The sequence below is a fragment of the Rattus norvegicus genome, chromosome 3 (assembly GCF_021556685.1).
Source record: "Rattus norvegicus strain SHRSP/BbbUtx chromosome 3, alternate assembly SHRSP_T2T, whole genome shotgun sequence".
NCBI lineage: Eukaryota > Metazoa > Chordata > Mammalia > Rodentia > Muridae > Rattus > Rattus norvegicus.
Window position 1 is genome coordinate 49174183 of NC_141536.1, and position 16962 is coordinate 49191144.

General features: G+C 42.2%; 1 protein-coding gene across 5 annotated transcripts in view; it reads right to left on the bottom strand.

Moving 5' to 3' along the window:
* The window catches only part of Slc38a11 (solute carrier family 38, member 11), a 63305-nt gene that overhangs the window by 32820 nt on the left and 13523 nt on the right, over nt 1-16962 (bottom strand). For 4 of the 5 annotated variants that reach the window (XM_087653121.1, XM_087653119.1, NM_001377019.1 and 1 more), the window contains 2 exon segments: nt 4132-4202; nt 3045-3206 (listed from right to left, as the gene is read on the bottom strand). In XM_087653121.1, the coding sequence (XP_087509247.1) occupies nt 3045-3206; nt 4132-4202 (233 nt within the window). 5 annotated transcript variants of the gene reach the window in all.

The window sequence follows — 16962 nt, forward strand, 5'->3', positions numbered from 1 at the left end:
TATATATTTTATGCTAGCTCTTATTGAGATTCCGTTTATTTTCAGAAGTCTATGAAAAAATACAGGGCTCTGTTCCCGGATCATATGCCAGCACCTAACTTGCTGAACACAGCCTTTGGGCCTCTTTATTTCCTGAACATAACATGGTTATGTGTGCAGACAGCAGTTGCCTTTTTTGAATTAAAACCAATTAGAAGATCAGACAGGAAGCCACATATTTTACGACACTGTTTCAGAAGGGCTTGCTTTTATTAAAGAGTGAGGAGGGAATCTACTTGTACATCCTCCTTTTGAGACACACCTTAAGTGGCCATGTCCTTTCCCTCCACCAAGGACACCAGATGTGTGCTCCCTTTCTGCCACCCCTTCTGGGCAGAAAAAGATGACCGTGCAAAGCAGTTGCAGCAGAAAACAAGCTTGAATGTTGATTGAGGGGTCAACACTGTGAGAAACCTAAGAATGGAGATTCCCATCACTAACCACTAATGACTAGGCCTTGTCTCTTCTCTGAAGTCCCAGGGAATAGCAACAGAACTCTAGACTTCCCACGGCCTTACTGGCTTACATTTACCTGATGAAGAGTGGTGTGTGTAGTTTACACAAACAAGACCAGATCGACAGTAAAAGTATATTTTGTTTGGCAGATGTAATTATCTCCAAGGCTTACTGCCTCAGTCTGCTAACCCGGGCCTGGCCCTGGAAGCTTCTGGCCTCTGTACAGTCTTATCTAGGCCTAGAATCTTTTCAGCCTCTGAGACTTGCTGACAAATAAGCTCACCTCTTCCTAGTTCTTTCTGCTCTCTGGTTGGCTGGTTCCACTCAGCTGTCTGTCTCAAACTCCTCTCCAAGTTGACTGATTTGATCTGGGTTCCCATGGCTTCTCTTGAATTGCTCTGCTTGGCCTCATACTCACTTTTCTAATATAGTCTAATCTTTTGCCTCACTCTCATTCTCTGGCTGGTTCTGTTTCCACTTGCGTCTAGCTTGTTCTTTCTCTGCAACCTGTCTCTGTACAACTGTCCCAGTAAAATTACCTCCTCCCCTTTTCTGCACAGCTCTCTCTTCAGTAGCTTCTCTTTCCTGTCCTTGTGACAGCTGTGTGTTGTGTGTGTATGTGTATGAATGTGTGCAGTATATGCACATACCTATGTGGGTATGTTCATGGGCTGTGGAGGCCAGAGAACACCAAATTTGTATCCTGCAAATCACGCACTGTCCTATTATTTTTGAGATAGAATTTCCCACTGAAGCTATGCTGGCAGCCAGGAATCTCACATGATCCTACTGTCTCTTCCTCGTACCCGAGGACAGGGACATGCACATGTGACCACACTCAGCTTAAAGATCCCCTGTCACACTTCTCTTTACAGGACAGAGTATTGCTATACAGCACCGTCCACACATCCTCTGCCTTAGTTTCCCGTGTGTTGCGTTGGGATTACAGATATTAGGGACCACCTACAACTGTCATAAATACTACAGCATGGTAGCAACAAGTGCTAAAAACACTATGGAGATGTCTCTAGCAAAAACAAAGACATTTACGAATCAAGGTTATCATGCATGCAGGAGCCCTTAGTCCATTCAACTTGGCATACTATGTAGTAATCCCTACTGGTACAGGGCAATGTTTGAACACAGTTCATATGTGTGTGTGTCTGTGTGTGTGTGTCTGTGTGTGTGTGTGTCTGTGTGTGTGTTTATATATGTATATGTGTATATATGTACATTATAGCACATATATTACTCTATTGATATCATATTAGTCATTTTTAAAAAATCTTTGTTTTCTGACAAATGTATATAATCACGGTGACCTATGACATCTATTCAGATCAAGGCATCCCAAGAGCAACACAGTGTCACAGAGAGCTAAGCCAAGCAGATCTGGACAGTAAGAGGCCGTTAGAGGCTTTGTGCTGATCAAAATGTGGGAGACAGACAGAGAAGGGGCAGGGAGAGTATCTGAACTTGAGCATCAGTAGACATGTACACTGGCTGCTACCAGCCAGCTGGGGCAAGTTACTTCTATTTTTGTGCGAGCAGGAAGTAGAACTAGTTATTCCACTTACATCCGAAGGGTTGTGGGAAGGTCAAGTGAGATACTAGACCAGTAACAGCTACAGAATGAATGGATCCTGGCATTCGGGTGCTGTCGGGCTACCCTGAGTACTAAACTCTTAATGATTGGATGAAAGCGTCAAAAGCAGTAAAAAGGGGACCACTTAGTTACTAGGTCCAAGAGATACAAGAAAAGAGAAGTCACTTTGAAGGCAGGGAGGGAAAGGGCTGGCTTTATAGGAAAGATGTTTGCAATTTAGTCCAGAAGGAGACATTTAAGCAGAATCGTCCTTCAGGCCTGGGCTTCAAGGAGAATGAAAAGATTACCCAGAATATTTGTCCACAAAAAGTAGGACCCCAATCTCCGTGTGTGGTAGGGGATTCGAAAGGCCTGAGGAAGGAAACAACAACCACAAAAGAATTAGCACAGAAACAAGAAACGCTGTAACTGTACAATCATCCTTTCCTCAAGTGGGAGGCAGTTCAGTACAGCTAACTGACTCAGAATGGCTCAGAGACCAGAAGCAGAAAGGTTGTCAGCTTCAACTTTGGGAGGCTATTAGTGCCCAGGAAAGGAAAAGCACAGAGAGGCAGTCGAGAGGGAAGCCATGTCCGGAAACAAACAAACAAAAAAATGTGCCTCGACTCAGAGAGTATGGACCACAGAATTGAATCTGAGAGGTTAAGAAGAGAGAAATTGGGGTTGGGGATTTAGCTCAGTGGTAGCAAGGCCCTGGGTTCGGTCCCCAGCTCCAAAAAAAAAAAAAAAAAAAAAAAAAAAAAAAAAAAAGAAAGAAAGAAAAAAGAAGAGAGAAATTGGGGAGCAGACATTAGGCAGGCAGGAGGAGAGAACAGAGAGTGGGTAAAAGAGGGATGGTGTGGGATTGCCCCCCCGGGAAAACTTCCAGAAATGAGCAGAACGCCGATATCGGTACCAGTACACAGTGCACCAAGCTGGACTGTGGCTTAGTCTCTCATTTTACCTTGAGTGAAGCCAGTAAAAGTGAAGTACCCACACGTAGCAAAGAGCACACAGATGAACACAGAAACCAAGATGGACGTGTGGATGACCCGCCGCCACTTGGCCACTGTGGGCTCTTCTAAAGACCCATACACTAGGAAGCAGTTATGGTGGCAGATGAACGCTGCAACATCAAAGAAAACCTCATTACTAGGGAAACAGTGGGGCTGTGTTTTCTACTTTGAAAAGGTGAGAGAGACGTATACTGCCTTAGAATATCAAATATCTAAAATGAAAATATATTAATTTACAGCGCTAAGTAAGCCAGAACATAAGGTCGACATAACAAGGGACTTCATGTAACTCTCAACATAAACCAGACCTGTCCAACGGCTCTCCTGTTTTTTCCTCTTCCCCTTCCTATCTTCAAGAAAATCTGTACTTCATTTTATTTGGTAGCTGGGACATAGAGGAGTTACAGATATTTAGCCAACTCTTAAATCCTTCCTTAAAGAAGTTCATGACATTTGCTGGACTTTCAAGTTTGGAAACACACAAACCATTGGTGGAACTAAGAGGTGGGTTTGACAAAAATCACATTATGCAACAGGTCTCATGGGGGAGGTTTGTTAAAGGGAGGGGTGACAGGGACACAGAGACTGCCTCTGGGAGGAGGAAAGGAAGAAGAAGAGGTTTGGGGGTTGGAAAAAAATGGCTTTTTATTGGGGCCATGACACATGCAGGAGGACATGAGACAGGGCAGCAGTGGGAATTGTTTTGCCCCTGGGCAGCTAGTGATGATACGACTTGTTGCCAAGTCCCATGGGGCTGGCAAGGAAGGTGCCTGATTGCTAACTACTGTAATAATGTCCAGCTCAGAAGCACCATTCTCTGATTAGAAGCAAAATTTAGGAATGAGTGAGAAGGTTTAGTAATGGACACAAGAAAGGCTTGAACCTCATTTTATATCAACACAAACTAGATAGACCCTATGTGGCTAATGGGGAATCTAAACATAAACTACCCTCTATGGACATACATGGATGTATGAACCTCTTCACAGAGCAGATGTGTCATATTGAGAAAGGGTTTGGAAACCAGATACTCACCAAAAGACATCACCCCAATAGCCTGGATGGCATTGGGCCTTGCAAACACCCAAGCATTGTCTGTCTTTGGTCTAAAAGAAAATCAGTTAATTAGATACATTATTAAACAAGTGTAATAAAATAAGTTTATTGGAGAGTAAGAAATAGCGTCATACATAAAGACTGAGTTTCTTTCAATAGGAACTTAATAAACAGGCCGGAGAGACAGCTCAGAATTTATTAAGTACTTGTTTTCCTTGCAGAGGCCGCAGGTATGGTGCCTAGTGCTGCCATGATGACTCATGGCCGTTTGTAACTCCAATTCGGGGGTTGAATGGCCTCTTTTTTTTTTTCCAGAGCTGAGGACCGAACCCAGGGCCTTGCGCTTGCTAGGCAAGCGCTCTACCACTGAGCTAAATCCCCAACCCTTGAATGGCCTCTTATGAACTCTTTGGGCACCAGATACATGTCACACACACACACACACACACACACACACACACACGCGGGCACACGGGGGGGGGGGAGGGAGAGACAGAGAGAGACAGAAAGAGACAAAGACAAAGACAGAGACAGAGAGAGAGAGAGAGAGACAGGGACAGAGAGAGAACAATTTTTGTAGACAAGAATACCCATACATATAAAATAACTTGCTGAAAAGAAAAAGAAAAAAATGAATAAGTGGCTTCCATTCATCTCACTGACATACCTTTCCCAGGGGCATCAGTTTCCCTGTGCTCTAAAATGCCTGTTGAACACTTGGACAGATTCTGTGTTTAATTATACATGTAAAATACTCACTGTGTGATTTGGGGAATCAATTTGCTCAATCAATATAACAACAAAAGTCAGTATGGAGTCATCCCCCAAGATCCTAAGGGAGATATAGAATTGCCAGCATCCTATAACTGCTCTCCATTTACCTCTTCAGCTTTTCAGGTTCTATCCCCTGAGAGAGGTGGAGTGGGAGCTGTAGTTCATTGAGGAGAGAATGCACGAGTTCATACTGACTGAGGGTGCTCTGTCTGTTGCTGGGGAAACATATTGTGTTATTTCATTTGTTCCTTGCAGGGACATTCAAGAATTATCATCGTTTACGCCAGACATAGTGATGCACACCTTTAACCTTAGCCCCTAGTGGGCAGAGGCAGGTGGATCACTCTGAATTCAAGGCTGGCTTGATGTACAAATTGAGTTCCAGGTCAGCCAGGGCCACACGCTGAGACTCTATCTCGACCCAAAACCAAAAACAAAACAAGTATTTTTGTTTAACACAGGGGAGTCTCTGCCTCATCTCTACTTTGCTTTGCTTCCTGGTGTGCTCCGTACAAAAATCTTTTCTTGCTTTGGCCTCAGGTTCCTACCTGTGGGTAGATGATCCTCGAGAGGAGCTTTGATCATAAACACTTTTTAAAATTATATTTTACTCAGTTTTTGGTTCTGAGACAGAGTTCCAGGCTGGCCTCAAACTTGTGATCCCCTTGCCTCAGCCTTTATAGTTTTAGAATTAAAAGTGCGGCTTCCTCAGGCTCGTTTACACACTTTAAATTCTCAAGCAGCATAAATCCCAGTGGAGTTAAAACATCCAGAATCATCACAGATTGGCCTACCTAATACATAAGTTCTTCTCCACCTCTAGTACTAAAGAACATTACAGGCCCTGAGTCTGTTCCTCTGGCCTCTTCTATTTATTGGCTACAGCATGCCTGTTTCAATTTCTGCATTCGTGAAATGGGCAAACCATATTATCTAATTCCCTGAGCTATTGTATGGATTAAGTGAGATAAGGCATGTAAATCTTCTGAAGGAGGGACTGTAAGGCAGTGTATATTCAACATATAGTCAGTTTTATCAGTACTATTTATTAATATTTGATTAGTGTCCTTTCTTAAGTGGTCAAAGGCAGATAAGCATCCACAAGCACGACACAGGCTGAATGAGCCTCAAAGGAGTGCATGGAGGTAGACAAGGAGCCCACTGAAGAGCACGCAGTCACTCAGGGGTTAAATAAAAAAGGGGAATTCTCCAGATGAAAACTCATGTCTGTGTGGAGATGACACAAACGAATCCCATTTGTTTTGTCGAAGTCTGTGGAGTTTGTGCAGTAGATCATCTTTCTATAAACGAACGGAGCAGCTCTCAGGGGGGAAAAAAACCGTCTTTCAGAAAAGCTAGGACGGGAGGGAGGCCTCCCACTGTTTCCTCTGGACCTGCTGGGAATCGCTGCTCTTTGAATGGGAGCTACTGCCACCTGCTGCTTCCACTGCTCCCTCTCTCCAGTCAGCCTGGCAAATTCCAGCCTTAGGGAGCGACTGAAACATGCACTCTTATTCAATACACTTATAAATGATCCCTGTTGAGCAGTATTACAAGACTCTAACTTTCTGATATGCTCTGAGCGAGCAACGTGTTTCAAATCTAGGAAAACAACAGAGGTGACAGGAAGTGGGTTTTCAATGGTTTGTGACAGGTCTGAGTTCAGAAACAGGGAGGAAGGGGAAGGAGGAAAGGAGGAACAAAGGGATAGGGAGGGGGCAGGGGAAGGAGACATGGGGAAGGGAAGAAAAGAGAGAGAAGGAATGGCTCTCTCCTCTTGGTATAATTTATGCCATGACATAAATTTGATACCCAACCTAGCTGAAAACAAATGAAGTTATGGTCTTTCTGCCTTTAGACAGCAACTATTAAATACAGAAGTGTTAGCAATACACCCAAGCAATCCGTATGATTAATACATTACTGAAAATGGTCTTCATAATCAATGCCAGCCTAGTCTCATAGAAACATCTGTTAGTGAATTTGCCATATTAACAGATTAGTGTGGGAAAGCACATGAATCTTAGCACATCCACAAAAGCATATGATTCAGTATTTATGTTCATAGACACACCAAGCAAGCTGTTAGTCTCACCAAATCGATTTTACCAAATCGAACACTTATTGGATGCATTAACAGGCACATGTACTTAATCCCCCATTTGTGGTTTTATGTAAAGGCATATTTTTAAGGGTTGACTCTCATAGATTTCTTCCCAAAGATTTCCTCTGAACACTAATACCCGATGTTTCTTACTTTTTCTCTTTTTAAACTTTGGATCACATGTAGATTAACAGAGACTAGGAAATGGCAAATGGTAAAGAAGGGACTCAGAATAAAGCTGGTAGAAAATTTATTATGTTTTTCATCTGAATAAAAATCTGCATATGTATGGAGCACCATGTATTGTGTGTGTGCTGTGTGCTGTGTGTGTGTGTGTGTGTGTGTGTAAGTTTGTCCTGATTTTAAAATTAATATACACGAATCTCTCTCACACACACAAACATACTCAATCATTTATTCTTTATCATAAAAATATTTAAAATACTTTCTTCTAGCTTTTTAACCATAAGTACTACATTATCATTATCAATAACCATTCTACTGAATATAGGACCTAGGACTTACTTTTGTTGATTGTGACTTTGTGTACCTACTCCTCAGCCTCTTGTGGCAACCATTCGATTTGTAGGAGAGTAACTTTTTTGTTTGCTTTTTGGAGACAGGTCTCATTCTACACCTCGGCTGGCCTGGGATTCTGACAGGTTTGCTTATTTCCACCTCCCAAGAGCTGGAAGTAAAGGATGTGCCACCAAGCCCTTCCTGAGACCAACTTTTAAAATATTACACAAGTGAGTGACATCGCATAGTGCTTGTCTTTCTGTGTGTGGCTTTATTTTACATGACGATATATATCCCTGTTGTGGCACATGATGTGATTTGATTTGATTTTTTTAATGGTGGAATAGCATTGCACTGTATGTGTTTGGCTTGTTTTCCTTATTTATCAGTGGGTAGACACATTGTTTCTTTTTCTTCATTATTAGAAATAATGTTGCAATAATTAACTGGGTAATTTTTGAGAAAGAATTACTTTTCTATCTGTGATGGCTATACTTGGTTGTCAACTTGACTACATCAGGGATTAACTAAAACCCCCAAATGGAGCACATCTGTGAGGGATTTTTTTTTCTTGAAGTGTGAAGATTTACTTCTAATCTGGATATTTGACGTGGGAAGACACACCTTTAATCTAGATCTTTTGAGGAGGAAAGACCTGCTTGTAATCTGGTCTACTCCTTCTATCTAAGGGCATGGAAAAAGGAAGATTTTGCTTTTTACCTTCCTGCTTTCACATTGATACCATGTCCATTCCCTCATAATTGGCACAAGAGCCTATTTCTTTGGGATTCCAACATATATTGAATACCAACTGAGACATTTATTCTCATGGATAAATGAGCAACTATTGGATTCTTGGAACTTCTATTTATAGGCAACCATTGTTCAATTAACTGGACCACAACCTGTAAGTTATTCTAATAAATTACATATATTTTGCTGCTCTAGAGAACCCTGACTAATACACCATCCCCCTTCATTAGACCACAGCAGAATATAAATTCCACATAAAAAGAAATAACTTCTCTAAGGCATAAAATTCTGAAATAAATGATTAAATTTGCACTTACATTTCCATGCAAATCAATAATTAAAATTTTTAACTTGGGCCTAGAGAGATGGTTTGGCAGTTGAAAACACTTCCTGCTATTCCAGAGGATTCCAGTTCCTTTCCCAGTATCCATATTGGATTTATTCTGGCCTCCACAGGTACAAAAACACGCACATGCACAGGCACACATATACTTGTCTATCTAACTAAGCAAGAGTAGAGAGGACACATGGATTTCCCCTCTGTCCTGGGATCCCACTAAAATTTTACTAAAAGAATTTAAATGGTTCCCGAGGGAGAGGATGGTGGCAGAAGAGACATCTGAGGAGAAAATATTTTGTGAAAGGAAATTGTATGTTTAAGTCCTAACTGTGGAGAACCATATGGAAGACACACACCATGAGAAAGAGTAGCTTGAGTCACACCAGCTGGGAGTGGGTGGGGCTCAGACCCCAGTGAGCTATGGTGGGTGCGCCTGTAAAATGGCAAAGCAAAGGAAACCGGGTGCTTTGGGATCCTGGAGAGAGTGTCTGGAACAGGGAACAGGCGAGGGTATATGGGGGTGTGGCGATGGGTGGGGAGAGCCTAAGGTGGTGGGGGTGGCGCAGGCACAAACTGAGAGACTCATCTCTTTTGAAGGCTCAGCAGGACAGGAGGCCAGTCAGGGTGATCCATTATCTTACCTGTGTGAGTATTTGCAAGAAGGTTAACAAAAGGGATCAAGTCAAACGTGGCAAACCGGCAAACACAAAACACAAAGCCGGAATTAAGCTGGGAAAAGGGAGAAGGGGGTAGGAAGTAAGTATAAGAGAAAGGAAGGGACTTAATTTTGAAAACTAGTGTCTATGAACTACATGGTGCAAAGAGAAAAAAGATCATTTAGGGCCTGGCATAGAGCTGTTTGCAGCCTTAGAACGACCAGTGCTTCAAAAAGAAATGACTGCTTCCTTTACATAAAAAAATCAACAGATGTTTAATTATATAATATTTGTTTAGCCTTTTTGGTGGGGGCTGCTGAGGACCAAATTCCTGTGTGCTAACCACAAAGCTATACACAGTCTTATATGCTTTTAAAGAAAGGATTTTTAATCATTTTTATTCATATGTATGTCTGGGAGCGTACATGCCATGTGTGGGCATTCCTGGCAAGGCCAGAAGAAGACATTAGATACTCTAGGACTGGGGCTGAGGCTGGCTGTGAGCTGCCAGATGTGGGTGATGGTTTTGACTCTTGGATTCAGGCATCTTATAGTGATTGGAAACTCAAATTTGTTATCTTCACAATGGCTGAGGGATCGATCGGATGTTGTCCTACCAAGTAAGCCTGTCTTCACAAAGTGATAAAAACAAGTTTCAGGCTGGGCACGGGGTGTCTCACCTGAAATCTCAGCGCTCAGGAGGCAGAGGCAAGTGTATGTCTGTAAGCTTGGGGGCTAGCCTGGTCTACAAAGCAAATTTCAGGCTAGCCTGGGCTATGTATTGAGTCCCTCTTTCTAATAAATAACAACCAGACAACAACTAAGCTTCAAGGTATTGCTACTGGGTCTTAGGACACTGCATCTCTAGGGTCAGGAGGCTCAGAACAACGTGTACCTTCTGGTAGTGCACGCTCAAACTCTTCAGCAGAGCACAGGAGGCTTCCGAATAATGCAGTGTTAGTCAAACCTGTTCTAAATTAACTGCTTCAATCAGACACAGCTTAGCGTTAAATGCCCTGGATACCCCTAGGCACAGCGCAGATCTCCTGCTTTCTGTCACAGCACAAGCTCTAAGTGACAGGCAGACCTGACCACTTCCCCAAGCTCAGCATCAGCTGGCTCCTTAGCCACGGCTCCCTCCCAGCTCAATTGTGTCTGACTCCGTGATACAGATCTGTGTTTGCCTTGAGCTGCCAGGAAAAAAGAAATCCTCCCTTGTCATTACTCTCAATGTCAAAATGGATTCATTCACTTTCTTTAAATACGATTTTTAAAATTTCAGAAAACCTAATGATGAGTTTTTGGGGGGTGAGGTGGGGCAGAATTTAGTGTTGCTCTTACAAAAATGATCTACATGAATCAAGTCACGTAATCGTGAATATGTTTTGCCTTTGATTCTGATTGTCATCTATTCTTTGATTCCCCTGCTGACTCTTCATGAAGTGCTGTTGCTGGGTTGATTTTACACAAACAGGTCGGGGGGAGCGTGCGGGGGGGAGTACAGTAGTAACTTACCTCAAAAAATATTTATTATTACCATTATTATCATCTTATTGTTATGGGTGTGTGTTTTGTGTATTCATTTGCAGAACACCATTATGGGTGTGTATAAGGACATGAGCCTGTAAAGGTCAGAGGTCAATACCCTTCCTCAGTCACTTTTCCACCATATCCTTCTTCCCCCAACACAATATTTTTATTTATTCCTTGAAGATTTCACAACATACACCCCTATCACATTCAGTTCCAAGTTCTTCCCTGTCCAGCCCCCCTCCCTCGTGACCTCCTCCTAGCAAAAAGAAAAAGTCCAATTTGTGTTATCTGTATACTTACTGGTGTTTGCTCAAACTCTCAGGGGCCAACCCTTTCAATAGAGCTGAGCTTTTCCTCACCCGCAGCCCTGCTGGAAGCCACCTATTGTCCAGAGCAACATTTCATCATCCTATCAGTTTTTAAGAGGTCTCTTCAAGGGCTTCCTGCTTAGGATGTTACTATCTATTGGAATGGGGTGGGGAAAGCTCTTTCAATGAACGTGGATTGGTTTAGACTGGATGACCAGCAAGCCCAGAAATCTTCCTGCCTCCACTTTCCTAGCGCTGGGATCGTGAACCCATGATTTGTCTTTACAAAAGGGGTGCTGGAGATTTGAATTCAGGTCCCCACGCTACAGACACATTATGACTGAACCATCTCTCCCCAGCCTCCTAATTTTTTAAATATGAATATTTGTTAGACGTATGAGCATTTTTTTTTAAATTTCTGATGGTTATGTGCCCAACTCTACTCTCAATAAACTTTAATAGAGCCACAAAGGGGGACTGGGTTACAGCTACCTTTGTAGCCCCACAACCTTGAACAACTGACTCAACAGGCATTTAGTACCTCTAATTGATCGACACTAGACTCTTCTATTTCAGCCTTTGGTGGTGAGTTCTGGAACATCTATGAATCTAGTTGCCCTAAGTTAAAAACCTTGGTGTCAACCATCACTGTATGTGACTCTTGCTCCCTTAGTCCCTTCACTTAGTGACTAAGCCTAATTAATTTTATCAGCTTAAAGGTTCTTCCTTCTTCGTGTCTACTACACACACACACACACACACACACACACACACACACACACACACTGGTATATATATTAAACCAGTTATCCTGTGCCTGGGCTCTTGCCACAGCCAGCCTTCTTCCAGCTTCTGTTTGCCCTTACCTTTGCCCTTACCTAGGGCTACAGGAATAGCCCAATTAAAATGGACTACTTTATTTGGCCACTCTTCTGTCACTGTCCACCAGCTGAACAAGAGAAGATTTTTTTTTTTTTTTGGTTCTTTTTTTCGGAGCTGGGGACCGAACCCAGGGCCTTGCGCTTCCTAGGTAAGCGCTCTACCACTGAGCTAAATCCCCAGCCCTCAAGAGAAGATTTTTACACTACAGCCTTCCCTTCATCTTGGTTTAGCAAACCATTTCTTTGTATACTCCAAGCAGACTTTAGCCAGAATCAGCAGAACTCTAGTTATGTCTTAAGCACAGTATCTATGTGTTTAAGGGGAAAGCAGGTGATAGGAAAGTGGGGGTCAGTGGTCATTATGATCTGGGTTCGAAAAGTAAACTTAGAAAAGGACTTTTACATGAAAATTTCATTGTCTTGGATTGATTCCTACTTTTTAATTATATCAAAACCATGTTCAGCTTTGACTAAAGCAAGAGGCTTATGATAGCTGTCAACTGATGATCTGGGAATGCTCTGCTCTGTGTCGAACACTCGGAAGAGCTGAGCATAGAGTGAAAGAGCAGATTCGACCTCTGTTCTCCAGGGGCTTGTAAGCAAGATGAAAAGACATGAAGTACCCTACAAGAAGATGCCTAAGAGATGAACAGAGACAATTCAACAAGAAACATGATCATTTTGTGTCTAAGTAGAGAACCCTTCTCAATTCCTTCTGGTAAAAGCTCCGGATTTACAAAGCCAAAAGACTCAAGTTCTGAATCCACTCTTGACCACCATTCCAGGACAGCAACAGAAGCTCCTGATGGGAAACTCAGATCCTCAGAACAAATCCACACGCTCCTCTCTGTATCCGTAGGTCATCCTTTCACGGATGAATAGCCCAATGCCCCAGAGGCCTTCAAGAGCTCCTAGAAGCAGGATGTGGTGGCTCACACCTTTAATCCCAGCACATGGGAGATAGAGGTAGATGGTTTCTGTGAGTTCGAAGCCAGCTTGGTCTACACACTGAGTTCCAGGACAGCCAGAGCTACATAGGGAGATCTTGTCTCACCCCTCCTCCCAAGATGACTCGAGATAACAAATTTAGATTCATCTTTTGACTTGACCTATCTATCATTTGCTCAAGAGTTCCTATGTTTAAAACAAAGTAAGGCATTTCAGCTCTTTTGTCACCTTGGGCCAGTTTCTCCCACGTCTTTATTTCATTTCTACCCTTTATCAAATCAGGAGCTTTGTCTTGATCCATTGTTTTCTACTGAAATAACTTATTGAACATAGTCATACCATATGGTTTTTAAGTAGATAAGTGACACGAAATACTTTGCTAGAAACGTTGTGGGATTTTTTTTTCTTTTTAAAAATTTCATTAAACCATTTCTCCAGGTTCCAATAGGAGGGTTTTTCCACCCATGAGGATTATTTTCACTTATATCATAAATTCTTCTGTGTGTTCTTCCCATACCATGTAAGGAAACCCCTATTATCTAAATGGGTACTGTAATTGGCACACTGGCCCTTCCACATTTCTAATCGTTACGCTTGGCTTTTGGGGACACTCGTTTTTCTATTCGGTCTGGATGCATACTTGGTGGGAACCCATTCTTAGCTCCAAGGGTGCACAGCTAGGACCAGATTACAAGCAACACAGATCCTGGGGTAGGAATCCTTATAGATCCTCCACAAAGCCAGATGGAAATAGTCTTTGCAGTGGACTGGAAGCACCTGAAAGAGAAAACTCTTTCTCTTTCTGTGGACTTAGACCAGACCTGTATAGGTCTAAGTTAAGACTACCTGCTGTTACCTTAAGACAATAAGCAGGCATTTCAAACAAGAGTAGGACAAAGAGACAGATATTAAAAAGAGCCATGTCTGACGTCACTAACTGAACTTCTGCATACAACATACTGGTGACCATACCCAGCAAACAATCTTGAACCTTACAGTTGGGTTAATAAATTGTCTTCTACTTCAGTCAGATTACAGTTTGGTGATTTTCCTTTACAACGAAAGCAGCCACAATTCATATGGCATAACGGTTAAGTGATTGACATTTGTCATAACTAATCAGAACGCTTCCTCAACTATGCATGTTTACATATTCTTTACCCATTTTTCCCATTCCTGTCCTGAACCCTGTCTAGTTTGTTAAATTGTAGAGTTTTAGGCTTAGATTGGACGGAGTAAGGAAATTAATGCCTGCTGAGTTCTAGGGTACATTGTGTGTATCTGAACGTCTGTAAAAGTGTAGACACAGTACTCCAGCTATGTTTAGAATGCTAACTTATTGATTAATATGCTAGGACAGAGATGTCACATGAAGAAAAAGTTTTAAATTTAATTACATGCTATTTCCACAGTGATTTTAAGATATGAATTAATCATATCCCAAATAATGAATTTTTTAAGATGCCTCTTATTGAAGTTAGAAAAAAATAGAAAAAAAAAACCAAGCATGTTATTGCATTTTTATACTTGTGCCCTTTCTAGAAAACAATTAAATTGCCTTGCTAGCCCAATTTTTATAAAGCAAAGACCTAGAAAATACAATAAAACTGTCATAATTTCCAAGAGGAACTGAAAGTTGTTGGGCCGTGGCTATTTGAAATCATACCAGAAAGCAGAATTTATAGCCCTATGAGTTATAGAAAAGGAAATTGAATTGTGTTTTATTTTTAAAACACAACCACTAAAAAGGTGTTTCCATGGTAACAAGGTCAATACCAGCAGCTGTTACAGACCTGCCTCTCTTCTGATAGTGGGTTTAAAGATATTTTTTTTCAAATACCATTTTAGAAGACCTAGGGAGAGGAATCTACAGCCTTTCTGATTGTTCATCTGAACTGAAAATGAAGAAACACACACACGGTGTATTGGATTTCTCATGTTTTATGGATGATAAGCATCTTTGCCTGTCTTATTTCCAGAAAGAAGCCTGCTCGACTGGCTACTGTGCCAACCTCTATGGAGATTTCATTAGCCTGGTTGCAAGCAGGGCAAGCAGAAATTGTTTGCAGAGCTATTCAAACAGAAATAAAAGATGGCACTGTAGGAAAAGACATGCTTCTTAGACATCTAAATATTGGAAGAGTTAAATAAATCATTCCTGTCACTGTAAAAAAGAAATTACTCTTGGATAAAATATTAGATCATGAGTAGAGGAAATTAAGGCTACATTTTGTTTAGAACCCAAACAAACAAACAAACAAACAAACAAACAAACAAACAGCTCTTTAAGCTCTTCAGCCACAAAACGAGCTCGTTTAACCTGACAGGAAGTGAACAACCTTTCCTGATGGACCCCCTGATAGTTATCTACAGGGGTTATTTCCCCACTAAGCGGGAAACCCTTGAGAGCAAAGACATTTTATTTCTCTTTGTATTCAAAATAGTCTGTCACATGACACTTTCCACATAAGAATACATACTGAGAAACACAAATGCAGAGCAAACCATCAACCATGGGCCATCCAGAAGAAACCAAAAGCCCTGGTTTCATGTGGGGGATGGGGGGCAGCTGTCATATACGTGTGGCCAGTTAATGGGTCAGAGTCTCTTTCTGGCTCCTGGCTCATGGACTCTTAATTGTTCCATGAGGAGGACAGTTGCCTGGCCCCTAAGCAGATGCTCTCAGAGGGTCTGTGGGTGGGACGCTGGCACGTCAATCATTGAAGCTAGTCAGGTGAGTGGAACCTGTAGTGTAGATGGGGAACATTGTTTGCCCCCCGCCCCGCCGCCCAGCATAACTGAGCTCTGATCCATCGACTTCTCAAGTTTCCTAATTCTGTCTCTCCCCTTCCCCCTTTCGACACCATCCCATAGTGTTATATATACCCAGTGAATAAAACCTTTTATTGTGCACAGCTACTCACATTTACGTCTCTGTATAAAAGTTTCAATCACTGTACTTAAGTCTCATATTGTCACCATCTTGCCTAAAAGGTTACTTATTGTATGATTTAATGCATTGATTATCTTCTGGTTTGTGTGCCTCAGTTTTTGAAAGCCAGGTTGGCATATAGTATCAGCACAGTAAATACCAAACGAGCAGCAATAGGACTGTTTCTGTGTGCACATTTATGGAGCCTATGATGCCTTCCATCCACTCAACTCTCTAAAAAAATTCCAATCTATCTGTGAAGATACCGAGATCATACATTGTTCCCTCCTCAGAAGAGCTCTCCTAGATCCAAGCAGGTCGTGACACCCTCCCTAGTTTGACCATTGCCTCTAACCACCCCCACTTTCACGTTTCTGCTTCACACATATCACGTGTATGGATTTGTTTTCCTTCTGGGTTTAGAACATCCAACTGATGAATGGCTTGCAGTAGATACTGATTTAGATAGTACATTGCTCTTCTCTCCCAGGACATAGCACAATCACCAGAAATAATAGGTATGCAATGACAGCCTCCTGAAAGGAGAGATAAACGGCCCTGCTGACCTGAACCAAATCATATACGTTTCAAAGCTGTTACAGGGGTGTAGGGCTGGATTAATGACCCCTCCCCTCCCTCCCTCCCTCCCTCTCCCCCTACCTCCCTCTCTCTGTCTCTGTCTCTCTGTCTCTCTCTCTCTCTCTGTCTCTGTCTCTCTGTCTCTGTCTCTCTCTCTGTCTCTGTCTCTCTCTCTCTCTCTCTCTCTCTCTCTCTCTCTCTCTCTCTCTTCTTTTGTTGCTCTTGGGAAATGAATTTAGGGCCCCTTTGCATTCTAGTTAGGTACCCATCCAAGGAGCTCTCCCTCCCCAGTTATTTGTAGCAACTCTTATGGCAAAGCCCTGATATTTCAGTGTGGCGGTGTCTGACAAGAAGGCCTTTAGGAGGTACTGAGGCTCAGATGAGATCAGGAGAGGGACAACATAGCTGGTTGCCATGTGAGGACCTGTAGCAAGGGTCAAGAGACACTACTAAATCAAAGCACGTTGTTACTCTGTCTCAGAT